Raw genomic sequence first — 24576 nt, 5'->3', positions numbered from 1 at the left:
GCAAAGGTCGTGGGTTCGAATGGCTTAATCAACCGTGATTTAATTACCTTTACCTTAATTAACCCCCAAAGTCATAGGTTCGAGTGCCTTATAATTAGCAATATTTTAATTAACTACCATAATTAACTTCGCCTTAATACCAAAGGTCGTGGTTTTGACTCGAACCAGAGGTCGAGGGTTCGATGACCTTTCACACCACCGCTGGTCACGCGAACACCGACAACTACACCGGACTTTACGCCTCATGAGCCACATATAATGCTTTCGCAAAAATATCAGCAACAACAACGAAGGACGAAGACGAGGAAGTCGAGAACCATACGTGGCACGCAGCGCGTGCAAATAGCAGGTAGCGGGCCGTTTGAACCATCAAGCCAAGGCGTATGGCTTAGTCCGCTCGGTGAGACCGGTGCGCTCCTGTCTGGGGGCGACGGCGGTGTGGCGGTGGGTGACCGACCGGGCGGCTCTTGCCGGTGACCAGCTCGCTCGCTTGGTCCTCTTGTCCTGACCACCGCGCTTTCGAGGCTATAGCCAAAGATGTGCTCTGCCATCGAGGTCATGGAGAAGCCCATGGACGTCGATGACGTTGCCGACAGGACAGGAGATGGCGACATGGTCACCGTGAGGTCGGAGGCTGCGCTGCTCTTCAAAGGCTACGGCCAGCGGCGTGACTTCGTGCCGGCCGCAGCGGCCAGGGCCATGCCGGGACTGCGAGACCAGAGGAAGAAGCGTCAGTTCTGTGACGTCGTGTTCCGGGCTACCGACGGCTCGGAGATCTGGGCGCATCGGTTCGTGATGGCTGCCAAGTGAGTCTCGTTCCCGCTTGCCTTTTTGTGCTTGTCGGATTGTCGCGCTTATAACGCCGTGCTTGCTGATGTTCTGCGGACTTTCACAGCTGTAGCGCTTGTGCGAGTAGAGTTTTTTTCGGGTGGGGCCGCACCTTGTTGAAGTCGGTGCACAGTAGTCAAGAGTCGTCGGCGTCGTTTTACACGTGGACCCGAGATGTGTGGGTCGAGTGGGCCGGCGGGTCCGTCTAGACGTTCCCGCGGCTCAGCAACTGTCGCGTTTAGACGAAGTAACGAAGCCGGTTTTAGTGGGTCGGAGAGCTCAAGCTTTTCATTCATGAATGCGACGCAAACGTGTTCAAGCTGAACCGCTACGACTTTCAAGTTTCTGTGCTGGACCGTGCTGCGTTGAAGCGGGCCGTGCGAAACTGGGGTATTAGTTTGGGAGATAACGACGCGCCGCCGCGTATTTTCCAACAGGTAATCCAGTGAGCGATCACCATCCCTGCTCGTGTACTCAATTGCCTGGTCTTTTCCAAAGGGTTCATTCAGGTCATTAGATATTATCCAACACCGTCTCGCCTCGACAGGATACGTTAACCCGGCGACCCAATATCAGCCTAACCCCACTCGATCCTATACTTTGTCGAGTTAATGTGCATATACACGTATAAGGAAAAGGTCGGTTCAGAAAGTAGCTTTAAAGTGAACGACTTTCTTTGGCTCTTTCGCCTGTTTTCTTTGTAGTCTGCGGTCAGAATTGCTCCACCGGTGCAATAGGGCCGACGCACACGTACTGTCACGCGAGTGATTTGTGGCTTATGAGATGGTTGTGGTCAGTGGTGACGCTCTGCCGCGTTTCTCCGCCGCCCGAGTTGATGCTTGCGGAGTTCGTTCGTCGCCGAAATCCGCAGTGCGCCTCTCTCGTCCAGATGCGCCGTTTCGTATTGCCGGTTCCCCGCAGCTTAGCGTAGACTGACTCCTTCGCTGTGTCGAATGCTCATGATCGTACAGCGGACGGCCGGACGAGTATCTGGCTCTCCGCGGAGCCAACGAGCGGAGACGAAATCGCACGCGTTGTGCAGTCGCCGCCATGTAGTCGTCGTCACGTTGTCGTCGTACCGTCGTCGTACCGTCGTCGTGCCGCCTCGGTCGTGCTGCTCTCGTTGACGCGGCATCGCCTCCATTGTGGTCACACCGCTAGTTGCCGTCACACTGTTCTGCCCCCCCCCCCCCCGTGTCCACCATAATTTGTTCCACCCCCCCCCCACATATATATATATATATATATATATATATGTATGTATAAACGTGTAAACATAGGGAGAACGCATCTGAACTATTGCTAGTGTGTCCATTCGCCTTTGGTTTCTGCGGTCCGCATATGGCTAGTCGCTTACTTCGAGAATCGTTCTTCGACGGCTTCTGCAACAATTTTTTTTTTTTTGCTTCGTACTAAACTTAGCGCACGGGAACGATCAGTCGAATGGTTGAATCAACTCGCCTGCAAGCTGATCGTGAGAAAGGAGCCGCCGATTCCAGCCATGTAGCCACTTTGCAGTCTATAGCAAATCGACATGTCGGACCGAAAGTTGTTGTTGTTCGGTGCGGAAAACGGTCTGTTCTAGTGATTTGGGAATGGAATATAACTCGCTGGATCCGCTTAACAAAATGCGTGTAAACTTGTTCGCGTCGGTCTGGACCAGCCCAACTTTTGAACCAACTCTTTCGCGTCGATTGTTTGTAAACAAATTAAGCTAGCGTGTGGCCTCACTTTGTACTCTCGCAGGCCCTTTCTCGCTCTCCCAACTCACTTTGACGTGGAACGGCCACGCCAGTCGACTCGATAGAATCGAGTTCACGCAAACGCACGGAAGCATATGGCTAGAGGCTGAGACATTGGTTGCAAAACATTTCCTAGGTTGGTCTGGCGCATGTCTAGCAGACGTCTCCTTGTACTTGTCTTCTTGCGCTATATCATTTTCTTCAGCGTCCTCCCTTTCGCAGAGACCAACGTAGAGATCTCCAGGTGGACAGCTCAGAATAAAAGATTTGATACGAAGTCAAGGAACACGGGCACAGTGTTGCAATCTACGTCATAAATCACTTTTTCGCTCTGCTTGCCGGAAGAATACAATGCCAAATCGCCCAGCTAAAAATTCTTCTGAAGCGAAAATCTTCCCTTAATTTGTAGCGCGATACCCGTACGGCGTGAATCAAAGCAAATTCGCAGACGCATTAATGTAGCTGGTTTTGCTTCTTACACAAACTTCCAAATCTGCAATCCTCTCCTAAGCCAATAGCAGATTTTGTACTGGGTCATTCCCCTCCAAAGGATCCAGCGTTTTTTTTTTTCGACTTTTTCAAATTTAGCCGAAAAACGCTCTCACGTTTTGATGGCAGATAACTGTTATCTCGACGACGACGACGACGAAATGCAAGACGAGGGCGAGCCGAAGTCACGTGGCGCGCGCAAAAAAGAACAAGTTCCCGTCGTGCTCGCAGCGTACAATCCATCCATATTGAGGAAGGTACGTAAAATGAATGACACGCATGTTTAGCCATAAACCACTTCTGCAGGAAAGAAAAAGGAGCTGCAAGGACTGCGCTTTGTTAATCGTCGTTACGCAATGCTGAAGCACCATGCTGTCGCTGCGTTCATGTGCAGGTATTCTGGCTGCTGCGAGCTCTTCACTGTCGCCAAGGAAGGCATGAGTCCCGACCAGGAGTGGGCCCCGCCCATCCGGGTGGCAGTGGAAGACCTGGACAGCGACATGATCAAGGTGCTCGTCGACTTCGCCTACCGCGTTCCGCTGCACCAGAGCATCGGCCTGCACAATGTCGCCAAGGTGCTCGAGCTCGCCGAGAAGCTGAAGGTCAGTCGTGGGCAGCGGAGACTTCGTGTTATTAAATTAAATTACGAAAAGAAATGGAACTGAGGGGCCCGATTTTTATTAACCATTTCGTAAAGAGCCAACAAAGACACCAAAGACAACAAAGGGGGGATTACTTGTACTTACTAATTGTACTAAAGAAATTATAAATTGATGCAAATGAAAGTGAATGAAAAGAAAACAACTGGCCGCAGGTGGGATACGAACCCACGCCTTCGCATTACGCGTGCGGTGCTCTTACCAGCTGAGCTACCGCGGCGCCGTTTTCCCCATCCACTTCATGAGATATTTATGTTTTACTGCTAGAACTAACCCTGGGAGTGTTAGCCAGCGCCTCCGCACTAGAGGCTCTGTCTCTCTCTCTCTCTCTCTCTCTCTCTCTCTCTCTCTCTCTCTCTCTCTCTCAATATCGCTTTCAATGCTTCGCCTTCGGATGCAACTGCCAATCTTTAATATCCCTCGAGGGCGTTAGCTGTCGGCTGCTAGGAAGCCCTGATGCGGCGGCTGGGAGCCAAGCCCGCGACCACTTGCGTAGACCTGGCTGCACGTTAAAGAACATCCGAAGCCCTCAACTACGCCGCCTCAAATAGCCGCAGTATTGCTTCGGGGCGCTAAACCTCTGAAAATCAATCGATTCAATTAGAAAGTACACAAACGAAGAGCACGTTTATCGGTATGCAGTCATGCGAAGCTCAACGGCGTCTTCACACTTTACGACGCAGATACTCCGGATTAAGAATCACTGCCTGGACACCCTCAGGCAGAATCTCGAACCGGAGAGCTGCTTGGACACTTACAAGCTGGCCTCCCGCTGCGGATACGAAAACCTCGCCGAGGAAGCTTTTCGGCATCTGCTTCGCAATTTCGACGAGGTACGAACGTTTAAATGGATCATCTTCAACGAAATACCGCAATATAAACGCGACCATTCGCATTTCGTATGCGCGCAGAAACTTTTTGCCTCCACGCTTTATAAAAGAAAAAAAAATGGTTGTTTAAAAAATTCAAGCCATAAGAACGTCTGGAATCCTTAAACACACAAAGAGAAATATTCACGTACTGCACATCGTATCTAAGGTTGCTCAACGACCAGAATGCTAGCTCCCTGTAGCAACTTCTCTACGAAACTCTCCTAACCCGCCGTGGTTGCTTAGTGAATATAGTCTTTGGCTGCTAAGCACGAGGTCGCGGGATCGAATTCCGGCCACGGCGGCCGAATTTCGATGGGGCGAAATGCGAAAGACAACCGTGTACTTAGATGTAGGCGCACGTTAAAGAACACCAGGTCGTTCAAAGTTCGGGTGTTCCTCACTACGGCGTGCCTCATAACTACATCGTGGTCTTAGCACGTAACCCCCCCCCCCGCCCCAAACAAAAGAACGACTCTCCTATACTCCTAATGTTGCGGTTATTGGTGATGATATCAAAGGGCGGAGCCGGAAATATTCCGGCGTCTTTCTGTGTGAGAATTGGAGGTGGTCTGTTCGTTGCGCAGGTGTGGAAGAGCAGCGCCCAGTTCCAGGCTCTGACACCAGAGGAGCTGCGTACCATCCTGGAAGACGACCGCCTCTACAGTACCAGCGAGGTGGTGTACACGTTCAACGCCATCCTGAAGTGGATCTCCGCCGACATGGACAAAAGAAAGAGCTACCTCGCCAAGTTGCTGCCGCTTGTGCGCTTCGCACGTGGTTCCGTCACGTGAGCGTGCCTTGTCAACGTCATCCACGCGTCTATAGATCCTTTCATCCGCGCTGTGGCAGCACTGTGTTCGTGACCCCCAGAGAAAACACGTACTCAGTCGCATAGTACACTATAGCAGCATGTTCTTTATGTGTTCAGATATAAGGAACGTGGCCCACGCGTCGAGCTCATGTATGCAGATTTCTTGTTGTGCTTAGCAGTAAAATCTACTTCTTAAACTTTCTAATTATACAGCAAGACTGGATGCAGCTGGAGAGTTCTATATATTTAGACTATATTAACTTTAGTTGTTCCGGATGGCTTAACCGGAAGCATTTTGGCAACTCTGTATCTAAGCATTAAAAAAAGCGAAGGATGCACGTTGCGACGACATCGTCGTCGTGCACGGGGCCTCGATCAATTTCATGACGTCACAGACGAGGCTGAATATATATTTAAACTGAGGCACAGCCCGCCTTTGCGGGTGGATCTTCTATATACTGAACTCTTACACCGTCACCGAGGGTAGTATATAGGGATGCATTTACTTTTAACCATTCGTTTGCACCGACGAGGGTAACGACGAAACCGGAAAGGGGGTTCGAGTTGACGCTTGTTGCGGGAACGAGAGGAATGAAATGCAGATTGCGGCAAGAAGGGCGTGTCAACAATGAAGGTCAGTCTGGAAGACGTGCACAATGAAACGCACAATGACGCACAATGACGCACAATGAAACGCGACACACAGCGGATCGTGCCATCTTACCGCCGAAGCGCAGTCACCTGAACGGGGATTACCCCTGCATAGGGAGGCGCCGTGAAACATTCTGAAGGCTATGATAACACTTTCACTCAGAAGAACACTTGCTTTTTCCTTCAACATATTGAAATCCTCGCCGCCGTTTGTGTCTAATGGAAGTCAACCGATTATAAGACGCGATTACCATTGACCGGATTCACTTGCGACATCACGACCAAAGTGCGCCGAACGTCGTGCCTGATAACGCCGGTACAGCGCAATCCGATAGCGCGATCATGGGCGGAGCAACATGGGAAAAAACATTCACCGACAATTACGATAATCCCTAATGCGAAATTTAAGCGCAGCTGTATACGTGTTTTCATTTCCCGACACATTGGATGACGTGGACAATCTATCTCGTGCAGCACGTTACAAACGGAGCGAAGTTTCTTGTAAAGGAAACAAAAAAAAAACAAAACAAAAGTGTGGCGCGACTGCCTCGCTAACCGGGAGATCGCGAGAGGCAGCGCGTGAGTGACGCGTGGGCGCGATTCACAGTAGCCGCCGCACACAGACCTCCGCTCATACAGTGCTTTGTTTCCATGTACGTTATCGATGGCGTCATCGGTGAACATACGTCGCGCGCTATTCTGACGCCATCTCGTGGCCGTCGTCGCCGCAGAGCTCGTCATGCTCGGCACTATACGCTTTCCTTCTCGCGCTTTCGCCATACCCTCCCACTCCGCTTTACTGCTCGCGCGCTTTTCGATACATCACCGTCTTTCATTTCCCGCTGCTCTCTGCGTTCGCTCTTTCATCCTTCGCTGTGCCCGTCCGCTCGGTTACGAGGTACTACGACGCTGACCCTCGCCACAGAAACGGGCGCCTAAGCGGTCTAAAACGCAATGCTCTCGTGGGCATCGAGCATAGTGGGCGCACTGTGTCCTAGAGACGCTCGGCTCCGCAGCCATCGCGCAGCATTTGAAGCTCTGCACCTTCAGGTAGCGCACTACTGTGATATAATAATAAATACAATGCTCTATAGTCGAACTCATGCAAACGCGTCTAAGCACAAACAGCATCGAAAGCTACTGTCTTTAAGCGACCCCAAAAGCGAAGATCATCTTTCACATTATTTGAAGATATATATACTTGCCAACTCAGCCAAATTTTAAATTCGTAAGCATTTCTACGCTTACCCAAGGAGAAAATCGTCCATCACGTAAGAAAAATATATGGGTCGATCCCGGAGATAGCGCAATACCGGGCCAAACCGCGGTGGAGGTAAAGCAGGCTTCAAACACTCAGCTAAGTGAAGCGAAAAGCGCATACCTTCTTGGGAATCCCGCGTACAATATAGCTATAGAGCCCGCAGCAGCGAGAGGCTTTACCTTGGTAGTGCCTGTCGCTTCCACACGAACGACGCGGCGAGATCAGCGCTCACAATCTCTCAGCACACGTGGCACCCGGCCACTTTCACAGATCGCTTTCAAGATGTGTGTCCGCGCGTCCCTCTAGAACGCGAATCGGCGAGAACACAGCATACGAAGCTATCAGCAGTCGGCACACGCTGTCTGCATCGCGGATCTTGTTCAGAATGTGGTCCGCGCTGCGCATAGTGGTTCGACGCGGGTGGATAAGGCGCTCAAGAGCGATACCAGCTTAAAGTGATCGGAACGTCGTCAGCGCACCTGGCGCTGCCACCTGCAGTTGTTTGCTTGAGTCATCAGTTCACCTTGCGCCGCCGTCCGCAGCAGTTCCTGTCGCCGCAGAGCTGTCGTTTACAGCTCTCGTAGCAAGTTTGATAACATCGATAATGACAACGGGCTGCATGTAGATGAACAAGTGATACAGTGCTTGCATACTTAGACTACCAGATGAATTTCTGCGTGACGTTTTTTTTTCATAATATTTACAAATTTAGGCTGGACCTAAGATTTGACAAATATTGCGCCAAGTTTTGCAAAAAATGCCGGTCGCGGCAAAGTTTCTCTAGTCTGCCTCAGAACCTTCCGTTGGAAGTCTTTTGTTGCTGAAAGGACAAAAGTGCAGTACTTGCTTCGAGCTATGATAAATATAGACAAGTTCCTGAAGCAGGCGATCGAAATCGACGGTAGTAATGTAGCTGCGACGTTTTGCTTGTCAGTGTTTGCTATGCCAAGTATTTTGCTGCTTTTGTGCTGCATGTAAACGTAAATCCGTGGAAACAAAGTACGTATGTTACCCTGAAAAAGCTTGCGTTGAGGGCGAGGTTTAATAAATATATGCGTGCCTGATGCCCCCCTCCCTCCGCCCCTACCTTCTTTTGTGCGCCTTTTAGGTGTTGTTTCGTGGAAATTTCAAGAATCTGCAATGGTATTTAACTGCCGAGATTTAGGAAGAGTGCTTGTGCAAGCCAGCAGGAGAAAATGAACCCGCTTTATTGTAAAACATGCTTCTATAGCTGTCACTATAGGTTTCATTCTCTTCTAGAAATATATCTATTGAAGGGACCTTGCATACGTTACTGCAGGAAGGCCCCGACAATCAAGACTACTTTTATAACAAGTCCCTTCAATTGCACTTCCTGGACCAGTTCTCGAATCGCAAGCGACATATTTGGATGCGTTACGTGCTCCGTCTTTAGGTGCAAGGTATTAGGATCGTATCGGAAGTTGTGATTGCAGTATCGTGTCACGTGGGGACACCAGAGGCCGGGTCACCCGCTGTTTCGCTTCGCACGCGTCACGGCCCCTTTTCTTTCCACGCCTCGTTGCAGGGACTTCGAGAAAGTCATCAATCACCCACAAGTCCAGGGCGACGAAGACAGCTTGGAGGTGCTGAATGCAATTTACCAGGTCAGCTGCTGATTACCTGAACAGCGGATACTGGCTTGCTTTATTGCTGATCAACACATTTGCTGTAAAAAAAACTCTGTTTCAAAACCACATTATCATTATGATAAGGGCAGTAGTGAGGGATTCCGGGTTAGTTTTTGGCCACCTGGAATTCTTCAACCTGCACCCGATGCACCGGTAACCGAGCATCCTTGCGTTCCGTCCCCACCTGCGGTCACCACAGTGGAGTTCGAACCCGGGACCTGGAGCTCAGCGTCGCAGTGCCATAGCCACTAATCTACACGGTTACAGGAAAAATCGCTGTATAAAATTGTTTTGGCGTCGCGGTTGGTGACGCGTTGATCTCGACGTACGTATTTGTGTGTCTGTTAGTTCGGTCCCCAGAAATTAATGACGTGTTCCAGCATATAGATACTACATCTACCATTATGTGCGGTCGAATCCAGCGGTCACTCCGTTATGCAAAAAAAAAAGAAGGGAGGCGTGCAGACAGGACATAAAAGTAGAGAAATGGACAACACGAACGCCGACTACTTCTCTACTCTTGTCCACTTCTCTACTCTTGTGTCCTGTCTGCACGCCTCACTTCTTTTTTGCATAATGAATCCTTACCAACTAGCTCAGCTTTCTGTCGTTCTAAGGTCACTCCGTGTCTTAAGTCACTGGTTTAAACCCTCCTCCACACGATGGCGCCGCCAACGCTGCTGCGTACGTCTATACGGATCCGGTAACACGGCATTTCCGCGAAGAGTAATTCGTACTCGGACAAGTTGTAACTCTATAACATTGCTTTAGCCCACGTCTTCTTTCCTCCAGATCCGCACGGCCTGCTTATTAACCGAGTACCTGCTTAAAACGTTTCGTTTATAAGACGCGATTACTGGCGCGGCAAGACGGGGCACTAAGGAAAGAACACGGACCTTAGTCCCTGGTCTCGTTACGCTAGTAATCGCGCCTTACTACGCTCGTTACCAACTATCCCAAATTTCTGCCTTAAATAAAAAAAAAACGTTTTTCCATGCAGACGCTGTCCCAGCGGTCCATGGCGGTTGGCGAAGTTGCCGGCATAGACCTGTCCCCAAAACTGTGGCTCACGCCTCGCGTGCCCAAGGACATTTTGTTCCTTTTCGGCGGCTGGGCAGGGGGCGCCACCAACGACATGCTCACGTACAACTGCAACACCGCCAAGTGGCGCTTGATGGGCAACCAGTGCACCATGCCCAGGTATAGCGTGTCAGCTCATTCTCGCATGCTTATTGTCGCAGGTATTGTCGCAGGTATAGTTCTGTCGGCGAAAATGTCTTCAGGTTGTGGCAATGAGGGAGCCGGCATAGTTGGCAGGGCGAAGGAACGTGCTAGCAAGAATCGCCACTGGCAAAGACATCTACACTCATAAATAGCACGTAGATGCTAGTTCCTGTCAATGTTTGTATTTGACTTTTTTTTTTAGTTTGTGCTCTACTGAATATAGCGCAATGTTATGGCTTTTTTCTTCTTTTTGGTTTTTAGTATAAGATGCTTTAGCTAATCTGGAATGCTCGCGTACAAATTTAGTATTTCCTTGTGCACACTGATGACTTGTTTTTCAATTTAATAAAATGTATTACTTCTCGTTCGTATGCATACATTTTTGTAAATTGACGCCTACCCACTTGTGTACCCACATGTGGGCGCCCGCCGTCATTTTGGTGCCTTTGATGGGTTTTACGGTTGGTCAAGTTGCCTGCGCGCAACATGTTATACCCAGAACCCCCCATGGAATTCTTTTTATGGGAAATAAAGTCATTCGTCCAAATAATGGGGAATAAGTGCAAGCGGCTTGGTGTTGTATGACAAACGGCTTTGACGAGCGCTCAACGTCTGCTGTACCAAACCATAGTGTTTGCGCTAGTTCGTATCACCTTGTCTGAAGCCTCTTGTGCGTCATATGTCTAGCCACGCAAAAAGTGCGGGGAAATCACAAGTGCGCGCACCGAGATGTCAGGGGCAACAGCGGTGGTTTGTCAAGTCTATGCAAGATTACACGTTCGGTCTTTCCATCTGGTATTAGATTTGATTTTCCATCACGAAAGAAAAAAGTATGTTATCTGTGATGCTACATCTGAGCGGTCCTGCTGAAACCATTTCATTAAGATTGTTAAGTAAGATTGTGAAGCAGTAATGAACATTAGCGGGGACCCAGCATCGCAGCCTTGGGAGATTTTCTTTTTCGTTGATCCAGCTTTGTTTCCAGTGGCGTAAAGTAAAATAAATAATAAAGAAAATAATTTGCGCCCTTATTCACTGCTAATAGTGCAAATTAAAAAGGGTGCGAGTGGTATACCGTTTGCACCTTTATTCATTTTTAAGGGTGGAAAATAATTTACAGTGTGCGAAAAGAAATGCCGCTGCACATATCGCCGCGTTTAAAGTATCCGTCACATTATGCCATTGGAGTTTGACTACCTAGGTGCAGAACCTACAGCGTGGATAACTTTATGAAGCTTCGACGCAAGATAGCCAGATTTAGAAAGTTGATCGGGCGAGGTACGCAAAGAAATGATCGCATTTAAAAGGTGCTCGCGGCTCTGCGACGACGTCTACCGCATGCAGGGCGTACCACGGCGTAGCAGTGATCGACCAGTGCATCTACTTCGTGGGCGGCTTCAACGGCCGCGTCTGCTACCACTCGGTCGTCTGCTTCGACGTCGCTCTGGCCAAATGGAGCGACAAGGCGAACATGAATATGTCGCGCTGCTACGTCAGCGTCGCCGCTCTCCAGGCAAGTGTATACTATGGTCTACAACAAGCAGCCACTTTACCAGCGCTGCAAAACACTAACCTTAGAGAGCTTTGGTGAACCGTAGCTTTAGACTCTCCGTATATATCAGGAGGGGGAGGGGGCGGTTGTTAAGAGTCTTTTAGTGATAGGCGACGTTTGTGGATGGAGTAGTGATGTAGCGTACGCATGCTTAGCTGAAATGCAGAGTAGCGCCACTTTCACGATCGCAGAAATCTGCTAAATATTGCCTCTGCGTTCTAGGCAATGTCGTCTCGAAACATATACTATTGCTAACCCATGTTAAGGTCGCACATCTTGAATGGGGTGCTGGTCTTGGGATTTCTGCTAAGCAGACATCCCTTCGACACTCCTCGGATTCGATTTAATTCAATTAAACTACACAGTTTAATAATTATACGATAGCTGAAAATATTTTTGTTGCTAATGTTCTCATAACGGAGCTTATCAGCGAGAACAGCAGGAGCCTAGATAAGAGTTGGGCGTAAAAAGAAACGCCTGGTATATTGTCTATCCGTGAATAATAGTGGAAAAGAGTACGGTGCCTGTCATCAACTACAAGGTGTCAGACCGGGCTAGTTGGTATTCCATGCTGATGTAACCAGCGCAAGAGTGGACACGGGACAACAGTAAGGCGACAAGGACAAGCGCCAACGATAGTTGGAAGTCAGCGCTTGTCCTTGTTGCCTTACTATTGTCCCGTGTCCACTCTTGCGCTGGTTACGTCAGCGTCAACTACAGCTTTACAGCTTTGATGCAACTACTTTAGTGACACCATTATTCGTTTTTATCGAGAGAGAGAGAGAGAGAGAGAGAGTAGAGGAAAGGCCTGCAGGCGTTTTTGTCAAGCTGCAGCATTTCTTTAAACGGGACGTCATGTCGCAGGGCTACATCTACGCCATGGGAGGTTTCGACGGCAGCTTGCGCACCAATACAGTGGAGCGGTATGACGTCAAGAAAAATCAGTGGTTCATGGTGGCTGACATGAACGACGTCCGAAGCGACGCCAGCGCCGCGGCGGCATGCGGACGCATCTACATGTGAGGCCGCTTTCGGATTCATCGATTTCCCAATCGCTTGTAAGGAATGTAGGTTTGCATGCATTATTCACCGAATCAGTGAATCTGTTGAGACTTCCGACTCGAAACTCTTCATGGACTCCAACGACGAGTGGTTGACCAATGATTATGACGACTGTGGTGATTGCCATTGGTATTTTCTCTGATTGCCGGTGACGACAAATATATCTAGAGCGGGCTAATATATACGAGTAGTCGACTTATTGAGGTCTGCTCCCAACTACCGTCAGTTGCTCTTCACACCCGCTCGCATCGTCTTTGAACCCTATCACTTGGGCTAAGTGGATTTCCTCTCCGGTTCCGGCAGGTTGAATATCTTTGCGATGTGACCTTATAAGCATGATAATGATGATGATATAGTGACTGGCCTTGAAAGCGAAGAGATGGAGCGCACCACGACAGTCATGGGGGAATGGGAATTTCCTTTCATTTCATTTGAGCGCTTGCATCATCAAGAAGTAGGCAGACTGGCACGGTTACTTTGTAAGGGGCGGCTAAAGATTGGTGGCGCGAAAGAAGACCGAACAAGCACTGAAACTGAAACGTACCCTGTCTTGCTTTGATTGGTCCGCTTTTATTTTATTTCACTGTTCTTAAGTCGTATCGCGCACCGCGGCTCACTCGTCACATTTTCTTCGTGGGTATTCCCCGTTCTTCGTATGCGCTCACGCATGCAGGACAGGGCTCGCTTTGACCTCGGAAATAGTACTACATGCCTGCCGCGTACCTAACAGTGGTTATGGCGATTACGATTATACTCTCTCTCTGGCGCAGTGTGGGCGGCTACACGGGCAGAGAGGTTCTGGACACCGTGGAGTGCTACGACCCGTCGACCGACGTCTGGACCCGGGTGGCGACCATGTCCTCGCCGCGTAGTGGCCTCAAGGCAGTCGCCCACAAGGGCATGCTCTACATCATCGGCGGGTACAACGGTTCCCAGCGACTTTCCTCAAGTAAAGCTCAAACCCTTCGAGAGCGATTTTGTGCGCGACAGCGACTATAGCGAAGCCTTCGGACGACGACGCGCGAACAGATCGCTCGGTTCACCTACAATTACGTCACCGTGAGCAGGGAGGGCGCGAAGCGGCGCCGATTGGTCGGTGCACGCGATGACGTCATGAGGCTGTGCGGGCACAGTGAAGTATGCAGCCCCAACCGCGAGCAATACGTTTCCGATCGATTTTAGGCGTAGGCCGGTATCGTCAAGAACAGTGCGGTGCTGGGGAGCGAGGCTCATTCAACGCCTAAGTCTTCCTATGCCAGATCACAGCGCCAACGCCCAAAGTGGCTGGCAAAGTATGAAAGCCGGCCGCCGACGGCTGACGTCGTCCGACGTCACGTGACGCCGGCAGGCGCAAAAATCCATCGGAAGCTTGTTCCTTGTGGTTGGACTTTAAACTGGAGGCAGCGTGCTCACCGAGAATAATACCCGTGTCACACGGGCGTTTGGAAGGCCTTCCAACCGATAGTCAGTTGACTCAAAGGTCAAGTTCGAGCTGCTACACGGGCGGTTTCGACGGCCGCCGAGTCAATAGTCTATCGAGTCAACGGAGCACCTCACAACTCTATCGAAATCTCGATGGCCTTTGAGCAACGGAAACGGAAACAGCGCGAACATGCCCTCTCGTTCACAGTGTGCTCCAACTCACGGTTAGAAAGAACAAATCAAACCAAAATGCTCTAAAAATACTTTATATGAGTGTTATCAATTATTCAATAAATTATTTTTGCCACTTGATATGCGTGAACTACACACACTCTCAACAACAGCGACGTGCAGCGACGCAAACGTTGCCGCAGTTTCGCTACTCAACAACTTAAAAACTAAACATACATGTAAGGCAATGTATAAACAATTGTTTTAATGTATAAGCAAACATCAAAGAAATTATAGTGCTTTTAAGTGGTTTTAATGTTGTTTAACTTTTTGTGACGTGAAAACGAAAATAAAGATACGCAACGCCACACAATTTGGCGAGAAACGCCGGAACCACTCAACGGCCTTTCAAAAGTGCCGTGTAGCAGCGCGACAACTCCTTTGAGTCGATAGAGTTCTGGCGTTTCGAAGGCCGTCGACTGGAAGGCCTTCCAAATGTGCCCGTGTGACACGGGTATAAGGCGGCATAGTGCACCAGCGGAGTGAACGTGAAGGCTTCGCTTTCCCCGACTGGAGCAGTGAGTGGGATCCGGGAGGTTTTTTCTTTTTTTTTAATTCTGTGTATTCCAAAGCGCAAAGAAACTCGCCCTATGCGCTACATCGGGTTTCGTTACGTGCGCTCAATCTTTCTAATTCTCTCAATTCTTTTCGTTAACGATTTTCAGTGGAGCAGCTCGACCTGAGGAAAGTTCACTGCTCAGAATTACCCAGCATGCGCCGCGCCAAGAGCAACTTCGCCGCCGTCGTACTTCAAGGCTGTCTCTACACAATTGGAGGCTTCAGTGGTAAGAGCGGCCAATGGGCCTAGCTGTTCGAATCGCGCGCGGCGTTGTCAACCTTTTTTTTTCTTTTTGTCAATAACCCAGAGGACGCTTACATAAATTCGCTGATGTGCTCACGTGAGCTTTCAGAAGTCCCTATGATAGTCTCTATATACGGGAAAAAATCACCGCCCAAACACTCCGTACACATGGTTAACCAGTGAAGCTGAAATGTGCGGCCCCGGTGTTTATCACTAGGTTAATCCCGACGGCTCATTAAACGACGGCTTGGTAGGCTGCCGGATCCTCGGTACGCAGTTGCTGCTTGCGCTCGGCTACGTGAGCCTGTTCTTGTGCCCGGGCTGCAGCATCGGCACGGCGTCGACGAGCTCGTTCCCGTTTATGCTCGCGGCGTTGCTGATCGAAAGCTGCCTGCTCCTCAGCACTACGTATGACGCGTGTCCTGCCCATTTCGAAGCCGGAGAGAAACTGCTGCGCACGCATTCGGCTGCGACGGAGAGCAACGAGATCACTACTGGCGCAGCCAATGGTGCGCCTATCCTTCCCTGTTCTTTTTCGCGCATGCGCATGGGGTTGCGCCGGAGGAGTTTTCGGCGTACAGGCGACAGGTAAACGGACGGACGAATCGGCTAGCCATGCACAACTCGGCTGTAAAAAAAAAATTGCTGTTAAATGTTGTGAGCCAGCGCATTGCTACGCGGTCCACCAACATTCATGCGGTGATGAAGTGGCGAAAATGCACAAAATAAAGTTAGCACGGTTGATTTAGCACGCGATAGTTTTTAGAGAATATAGCACCCACCAAGCACGCACGTCGAGAGCAGTCTTGCTAGCTCGCCACAGCTGGCTTTTCCGCATTAAGAGTTACTGTGCAGAGAAGCCAACCTCACTAACTATTCTCTTATAGAGGCAACGTGTTCATATGCGCGTGTTAACCACGGACGTTGGCATGGCGCAACATCAAGCGTCGTTTGCGCCAACTTGAGAGTCGGACCCGAATCGTCTGCCCTACGATTTATCTCGCCCTGAGGTCAAGCCATCAGCGGAAGGCGGAACGCTGTCCTGTTTCCTGTGCAGAACGGATTGAGCGAGTTCAAAATCGTTTCACCGTGACAACTGCTGCTGTTCTTCCAACTGACGCTTACGCTACACTCCTAAACAATCCGCTGCACATTCACCCACAATTTAGTAACCCACTGGTCACTAAACCGCAGACGGCTGCAGGACAAGGCGGCAGAAGCGCGCTACACGTCAACTGTCGCGAGTGCAGCTGCTTTCCAGGGTGAGGAAGCCAAGATCGTAATTATGATAGGCAATTTACCGGCCCTCCAGGTACTCCGGGCACGATTTGGTCCTCCCCGTTGCCGTGCTTTCACGGTATCGACGGACGCATGCTCGTTTCCAGCGCGGAGGTTCAGAAGATCTCCAGAGACACGAGCAAAACGCTATATGCGTCTGGCTCCGCGCCATGGATTGGTTCTGAAGTACATAAAAAAGAGCAGCGTTCTGCCGTCCGGTGTTGGCATGAGCGTTGGACGCGCACACGCTCCTGCTGCTCCGCATTGCGCATGCGCCGTGGTGCACACACTGGTCTGAGCGGAAGCACAGCAGACGTCAAGCGAAGCCTATCTATTCCTTCGCCTGAACCCTGACGAATGCACGATGGTTTTCCGTCGATCTCTCCTCGAGCGTTTTAATGGAGCGGCTGTGTCTACACCGTAAAAAAATTACACCTTTAGAAGTGAAAGAAAGGTGTACATCTGTATATAACTCATACCCTTAGGGTGTGATTTATACAACGGACACCTTAAGGTTGCGAGTTATAGACACATTTACACTATTTTTCACTTTTAAGGGTGCAAATTATTTTACACTGTACGCACTCTGTTTCATGCATCAGGTGCAACTCTGTGGAGGCTGCGTTCGCACTTAGATAGAAAGAGTTGCTTTTTGAGCGATTTTTGTGAAAATGTTCTTAATATAAGCTCTGTACTGAATGAAAAATATGAATTTACTTTTAAATACAAACAAAGCATTACTCATATGACTGGTATTACGCGTTGTTTTAGATCAGTTTTCTTTTTGTTTTTGTTTTTATTTGCAGCCCGTCGCGGCAGCCTCACCATGCATGCTCGCGCGAGCAAACTCCTCCTGGCTCGCAGCGAAGTATAGACGGAACGCGCAGAGTGATAAATTTTGGTGACCGTATGCTTCTTGCGTAGCTTCCATAGCGTTGCACGCCATGTATGAAGCGGTGTGCAGAGCAACATAGATGTGCGACGCTTGCAAAGGCAGTGGCAGCGTTGCTCTTTACGCCAGCATTGTGAGACGCCTGTCCGGGTGCTGTTTCTGCTCTTGCCTGATTTTGCCGTAATAACGGAGCTCGTCCAATGTTCCCATTTTGCGTGTTGCGCACGATAGCTGTCTCTGGTTTAGATGATGTGACGAGCGCAAGAGTGGACACGGGACGCTATAGTTAGCAGCAGTTCCCGAGATAATAGGAAAAGGCAAGAATTACGGTGCGTAGAAGTGGCCCTTTTTTTTTTTGCGCGTCAAACCTCGGTTACACTACGCTTGAAGTAGTAAAATCAAGGCGCAGAAGACCAGGACTCAGGAAGAACACAAACGACAGGACCGGCGCCACTCACAACGAAGTTTATTTTCGCAACAAGCCTGCCTTATGTTGTTTATTCACGCCGAGTCACGCACAAAACTTTAGAAGTAAAAAAGAGCAATCTATCGACCATTCAGGAATGTTATCTGGCACATATTATCGAATGAGCAAACAAGAACCACACGTGGATCAGCACAGGAGGCAATTGACCTAGTATAGTCTTTTTCCAAGCCAACGGGGACAAAAAACCAGACATAAAAAGTACCGTCTACACTTCACTACCAACCAATCTATCCACAACATAACACACTTCAAACGCCTAAGGCCCAGTCAGTGATAAAACCCGCACGACTATGGGAATAATGACCAACGAATAACACGGAAAAAACATGAAAAATGCGTCTAAGTACAGTGTCAGCGTCAAAACTAAAATCTCTAATAGTCACTCACGTAAAAAATTGATAAAACATGTGACCGCGTGAAAAAAGAACCACGTGACAAACAATGAAATGGACAGAAGTGATGAACGATAAAGGTCTAAAGAGTAGTGTCTGCGTCAAAAAAAAAAAGTGCTACACTACGCTTCCTTTTCCTCGAACAGGGAGCAAGACTGTGCCGCTCGTCGAGCGCTACGACATCGCCGCCCGGAAGTGGTACACGGCGCCCGAGATCGCCGTAAATTGCAGCGCGTCCGCCGCCTGCATCGTTTACGACGTCACCAACCCTGGTAGGTGTCCTCAACTTACCCCATGGTCACCGTCATAGACCTTTATTGTGCGGTCTACGAAATGACACGGCTACGTGGGTTGACAAAATTATGTAAGGTTTAATTGGGAAGCTTTAGGAAGCAGGTAACCGAGGGTCTAGTTATGTGGTGGTACTGCGGCTGAAGATGGGCACGCGCGCCACGATGGCGGCACGATGGTGGCACGACGGCCTATACGCGTCGAAGTCACAGAATTGAACGCCTCGGAAGCGTGTTGTGCGGAAGGGATTATACAGGGTGCCCCAACTATCATACCCCAAGATTTAAACACATGCAAATGCCAGGTAGCTGGATAGAATCAACGCAATGCTGTTTGCCGTCGCTTGGGGATACTCAGATTAAATCTTCGTGCACGATAGTCGGGGGATCCCCGCATATACGTAGCCATACCTACCAACTCTCCCCAATTTTTTCGGTCCCCCAACCCGCCTCCGTTGGAAGTTTTTCGATTCATGGTGAAATAATTTCGCAGGAGGCACTTCATTAGAGCAAGTTTATACGGAAAAGCGTTAGAAGCAGGCGTGAAAAAAGGCTAGTGTAATCTAAAACTAGTGTTACTTGTCACTATGTGCTGCACAAGGTTTGTTGTCGCTTTTGTGCGGCGTCGAGGGTTAAATAATCTTTTATAAAAGCGCGTATATATCATTGAAAAGGCATGCGCCTAGAGCGAGCTTTTAACACGCCCCCTCCCCCCCTTCCCCCGACCCCTGTCTTTGCTAAGCGGGCTTTACGAATTTAAAATCTCAGAGGTTGGCAAGTGTGCACAGCTCAGTCAAACAGATTTCCTGCATTTCTTGCTATTTCTAGCTTGGTTATACAAAGTAGGCTGTCACGGTTCACGCACTTTTTTTTAATTCTCGACCACACATATACATGGTGTCCCACGTAACTCGTACAAAAATTTAAATATATGCGATTGCCACGTAGCTGTACAGAACCAAAGCAATTTTGTTTGCCGTCGCTTGGAGCAAGTCAGCCTTTTATTGTATCTGGCCTAATGACATATTTAGTTATTAACCCATATATGCCTAGTGTCCTATATGTAGGACACTGAAATTTTTCAATGAACTCGAAATTTTTTTTTTGTCAAAAAGCTAGCGCCCCCTAGGGGGTGTTTCTGAGGCTATGGCCTTCTCGCGTGCAAGTCTTGGTTAGCGTGGGAGCACAGCTCGCCACGTGCTTGCAGTTTCAAAATCGGCGTTCCGCGTGAGCTTCGACGAACGCCATGCCGAGAAAGAAAATGTAAGTAATATAAATTGAAATGATTTTTAATGTTTTCGAGATTTTTGTCAGTTATTCCTGAGTAATTGAATATGCTGTGAAAACAATGTCAATGTGGTATAGGCAACATTTTTTTTGTTTACGATCTGTCAAACAGCGGTGTCCTATATGTAGGACGCTAGGCAGATCGGGGGTCGCTGTTGTGTCACTCTGGAACGCGCGATGCGTCGCGCGCGTAGCGTTGAAGTAGCATAGTAAAATACATATGGACGTATGGCAGAAACTTTTTTTTTCCAATTGCAGTCAGAAGATTCCCTGCAGTTCATTTTACCGCAGAAGAGATCCGCAAACGCTCAACGACATTCTAAACCAGATTGACGCTGGGGAAGATGTACCGTCTACGGTGGCCATTCTTCCGCCCGAAAATCACGCGACGGCAGTGACAGATGAAGAAAGCGGTGATGAAGAATGCACCAGCATGGACCATCTGCCGGGGAGCACTCTTCGTGCTGAAGTTCTGGGCACTTGTTCAGAGTCAAGTGAGGACGAGAACGACCAGGAGCCACCAGCTAAGCAACAGAAACGACGTGTCAAGTGGGATAAACGCGATTTGAACGCGAGTTTCCCAACTCGCCACTCGCGTGATTCAGACTCCGCTGAAGGAGCACCGCTAACTCCAGTAGAGGCATTTGAAAAATTTTTCGATGATGAAGTCATCAACCTGCTTGTTGCAAACACCAACACCTATGCACAACAGAAGAATCGGTTGTTGAACGTGAACGCAGGTGAGATGAGATGTTTTCTCGGCATTCTGCTTCTTAGTGGCTATGTGCCGGTTCCAAGGCGTCGCATGTTGTGGGAAAACTCACGTGATTCTCATAATGAACTCGTCGCGAACTCTATGAGGCGGGACCGATTTGAAGCCATTTTCACCAACCTACATGTGGCTGACAACAACAACCTAGTACAAGAAGACAAATTCACAAAACTGCGACCACTGTTTAGGCTCTTGAATGAACGGTTTCTGTTGTATGCTCCATTACTAGACTGCTTCAGCATTGATGAAAGCATGTGCGAGTACTTCGGAAAGCATGGATGCAAGCAGTTTATGAAAGGGAAACCAATCCGATTTTGCTATAAGTTGTGGTGCATTTGCACCCCATTGGGCTATTTGCTTTCTGTTGAGCCCTACCAAGGGAGGTATGGCGTCAATGTAGATGATAAAAACAAGCTTGGTCTAGGAGGATCTGTTGTTACAGAAATGGTGTCCAGGTTGAAAGAAAGGCTTGATTACTGTTTTCATGTGTTCTTTGACAACTTCTTTTCAAGTCTCAAACTTGTTAGAATGCTTTCATCAATGGGTGTCAAGTGCACAGGCACCGTGCGGGATAACCGAATAGAAAACTGTCCCATCCTGACACAGAAAGAAATGAAAAGCAAGAATCGAGGCTTCTACGATTACAAAGTCGACGCTGAATCTGAAATTATTGTATGTCGCTGGAAGGACAACAGCACAGTGACCGTCGTCTCAAATGCTCACGGGGTCGAGCCAACACAAATGGTGAAAAGATATTCGAGAGAAAACAAGTCCAAAGTCACGGTGGAGCAGCCGTTCTTGATTTCGAGCTATAATGGCAACATGGGAGGAGTTGACAGACTAGACCAAAATATTTCAAAGTACCGCACAGCCATTCGAGGAAAGAAGTGGTATTCTTCACTCCTGACATATCTGGTTGATGCATGTGTGAATAATGCATTCCAGTTGTACAGAATTGGAACGACCAAAACAGAGCTCCTCACATTTCGAAGGATGATAGCGATGTCGTATATGAAGAGTTATGGCACCAAGCCATTGCGTGGAAAAAGCCGGCAATCTTTACTGGAAGCCCAAAGCCGATTTGACCGCATTGACCACACAGTGATTCCTCAAGAGAAGCAAACAAGGTGTGCTCATTGCCATGAGAAGACCACAACACGTTGTGAAAAATGCGACATCGGAGTCCATGTGAAATGTTTCAAATTGTACCACTCAAAGGAGTAGTATATGTGCCTAGTGTCCTATATGTAGGACGGCTACAAAAACGCAGTTCGAAAAAATTTTTTTTTGAATAAAAGGTTGATTCCACTTTCTGAGGTACCAGAAGCAATTATTACGGGAAAATAAATCACTTTTCTTAATTTCCCCAAGTTCAGGCATATATGGGTTAAGTAACTCCTCAAACACTATAATTAGAGCAAAATTGTCAATAAAAAAACGTAGGTCATCATGAAAAATTCCCCATCCACCTTTCTGTTGCTCTCTAGGCGCAATGAAACGATAAGCGCTACCTACCATCATCGATGGTGTCTGCACATTTTCCTTACTCTGCTTTATTTGTATCGGTTTTTTTTTCTCTTTTCCTCTAATTAACACCATTTCTCTGCGCTTTTCTTTCCCTCTCTCATTTCTCTCCATGTAGCCTCCTGGGTATAGACCTCCACAATACACGAGTGTTGCGGCGCGAAGCACGGCGATGGCCCCCTGACGACCCGCAAGCCTTCAGGAAAGCGCAGCAGGAAAGCGCACCGTGTAGGCCGATGCGCGAATGGCGAGCGCGACTTCGTCTTGGCGTTAGAACGGCTGAAGGAAGCTGCCATAAAAAATATTAGAATAAAACGAAATCCAAAATAAAATCAATAAAATATTCCGGTAGAAATCGTCGATAATGATCGTCAAAGTGCGCGTTCGTTTCTTTAAAATCTTCTGGAATTTTCTTGAGCGGCGTTTTGTGTAAACCGTATTCAAAAGGCGAAGCGAGGACAATCGCGTAGCCCAACCGGGTAGGGGCTCAATCACGTGACCTCGCCGCGTGACCTGAGTGGCCACTGTTCGCTGCCTCTGGGAGGGATCAGCCTACGGTGTTGGCACATTTTACTCGGTGACAGGTTAAACCATAGAGTTTTGAGAAACACTATGGGTTAAACCGAGCATACGTGCTAAACCCGGATTACTAAAGCTAGAAAGCGCTTGGAGGCTATTATTTGTTAGTGAGGATGCTTTGGTCCCCGTTGTTTCTAAATTAAATTCCGTAGAGACAACAGCCGGTGACTGGTGCTATTCTGGGCTTACTACAGATGTGTCTCACGTAACGTGTGCCAAAACGTTAACGATATGTTCACCACCGCAGCGTCGTCATGATACCATTGATTATTATTAGTTTTGAAAGCATACACACAATTAACAGGAAAGGGAAAGCGAGGAGCAGGCTGGCAACTGCCACCGGAAGAGACACGACGCCTGCATATACTCTTTAGAAGGGAGGTGACAGCAACACAGAAATGGAAGATGTATCACGCTGGTAACAGCACCACATGGTCGCCACACTGTCGTCGTCAAACCTTCCTCGTTACTCCAGTGTCGTAATCCAATGGTCGGCATTCCGTCGCAATGAAATCAAAATTAAATTATGGGGTTTTACGTGCCAAAACCACTTTCTGATTATGAGGCACGCCGTAGTGGAGGACTCCGGAAATTTCGACCAACTGGAGTTCTTTAACGTGCACCTAAATCTAAGCACACGGGTGTTTTCGCATTTCGCCCCCATCGAAATGCGGCCGCCGTGGCCGGGATTCGATCCCGCAACCTCGTGCTCAGCAGCCCAACACCATAGCCACTGAGCAACAAAAGCGGGTCCGTCGCAATGAAATCGTCGTCATCGAATCGCCGTCGTGCCATCGTGGTCGTCTCATTGTCGTCATATGACGTCGTCGTCATTTCAGCATCGTCTTACCACTGACGTCATACAATTGTAATCACCTTAGCGTAGTGATCGAGCTGTCGTCTTGCCGTCTATACGTCACTCCGCGACTCTCTTCGTCACACTGTCCTTATCGTGCAGGCGTCGTCCCACCAACGGTATCATTCTAGCAACCACATCACGTTGTCTTCACGCCGTTGTCGTCGTACCAGCGTCTTCGTCGTGCAAATACAATATCTGCATCGTCATCATGGCGTCGGTGTCATTGCATCGTAGTTTTGCCGCAGTGATTCCATCGTCGTCATGCCGCCGCGATAGTTTTATGGTCTAGCAAGGGGAAGCACAGCTGACCAGCTCAGACCTGGCGGGACAACAGTTCTTCATAAGACAGGTCAAGCGGGCGGCCGAGGTCAGCGGGGACCTTGGACTAAAGGGACTCCGACCATCGCACGTAAAAAAGACAGAAAAACTTTCTCTCTCTCTCTCTCTCTCTCTCTCTAATTACTTCGTCGTTATGAGTGGCATGTGCATGATCGAGTGCAACCTGTCCAGCTGGGTCGTGTGGTCTCGACATACCAAATGATATCTGAGCAAGAACAGATTCCTACAACGCGTGATCGATCCCCAGATTTTTTTTCTTTTAGTTGTTTTGACATGCTTTGTTCTGTGTTGTGTGGTAAATCTAGTGGCGCCCTCACGTGCAAAGCGATGAAGTTTTGTAAGCTCCACACGTACTGTCACGTCCACTCAATGAGAGAGACACAACAACATTTTTTTCGAAATAAAGTCTGTGCATTGATTACTGTGGGTGGAACCCCTCTACCAGGGCCCCGATGCCTCTTTCAAGATGAAGTACGCTGCAGGACCAGCTGGTGGAGAAACACTGTCGTGGTTGCGTGTGCAATGCGCTACTTTCCAAACGCCGTGATACGCCTTTTCGGAAACGTGCACCGCGGCGCTTTCCTCTGGTGGCGTCTTTTGGCGAGAGGGTGCGCCGTAACGC

The 24576-nt window shown here is 48.8% G+C and overlaps 2 protein-coding genes and 1 non-coding gene across 4 annotated transcripts; 2 read left to right on the top strand and 1 right to left on the bottom strand.

Moving 5' to 3' along the window:
• Positions 1-331: 331 nt before the first annotated feature.
• Positions 332-22542, top strand: LOC135914404 (kelch-like protein 10). 2 transcript variants are annotated; one of them, XM_065447242.2, is made up of 12 exons: positions 332-806; positions 3454-3661; positions 4402-4551; positions 5175-5377; positions 8860-8938; positions 9963-10162; positions 11531-11699; positions 12603-12757; positions 13571-13749; positions 15119-15238; positions 18451-18576; positions 22296-22542. In XM_065447242.2, the coding sequence occupies exons 1-12, from the start codon at positions 538-540 to the stop codon at positions 22307-22309; spliced, it is 1872 nt and encodes a 623-aa protein (XP_065303314.2). In that variant the 5' UTR covers positions 332-537; the 3' UTR covers positions 22310-22542. The 2 variants fall into 2 exon arrangements, with proteins under 2 accessions (XP_065303314.2, XP_065303315.2); XM_065447243.2 differs by lacking the exon at positions 332-806 and adding an exon at positions 3232-3316.
• TRNAT-CGU (transfer RNA threonine (anticodon CGU)) lies at positions 3866-3938 on the bottom strand. The gene has a single exon. It is a non-coding gene; the product is annotated as a tRNA-Thr (tRNA).
• On the top strand, positions 19812-21995 carry LOC139047330 (piggyBac transposable element-derived protein 2-like). Its single transcript, XM_070521148.1, has 2 exons — positions 19812-19857; positions 20140-21995. Exons 1-2 carry the CDS (start codon positions 19841-19843, stop codon positions 21875-21877), a joined length of 1755 nt encoding a protein of 584 aa, XP_070377249.1. The 5' UTR covers positions 19812-19840; the 3' UTR covers positions 21878-21995.
• Positions 22543-24576: the final 2034 nt, after the last annotated feature.

This window comes from Dermacentor albipictus, chromosome 7 (assembly GCF_038994185.2).
Source record: "Dermacentor albipictus isolate Rhodes 1998 colony chromosome 7, USDA_Dalb.pri_finalv2, whole genome shotgun sequence".
Classification (NCBI taxonomy): Eukaryota; Metazoa; Arthropoda; class Arachnida; order Ixodida; family Ixodidae; genus Dermacentor; species Dermacentor albipictus.
The sequence above is the reverse complement of the archived record's forward strand: the minus strand, read 5'-3'. Positions and strand labels throughout refer to the sequence as shown.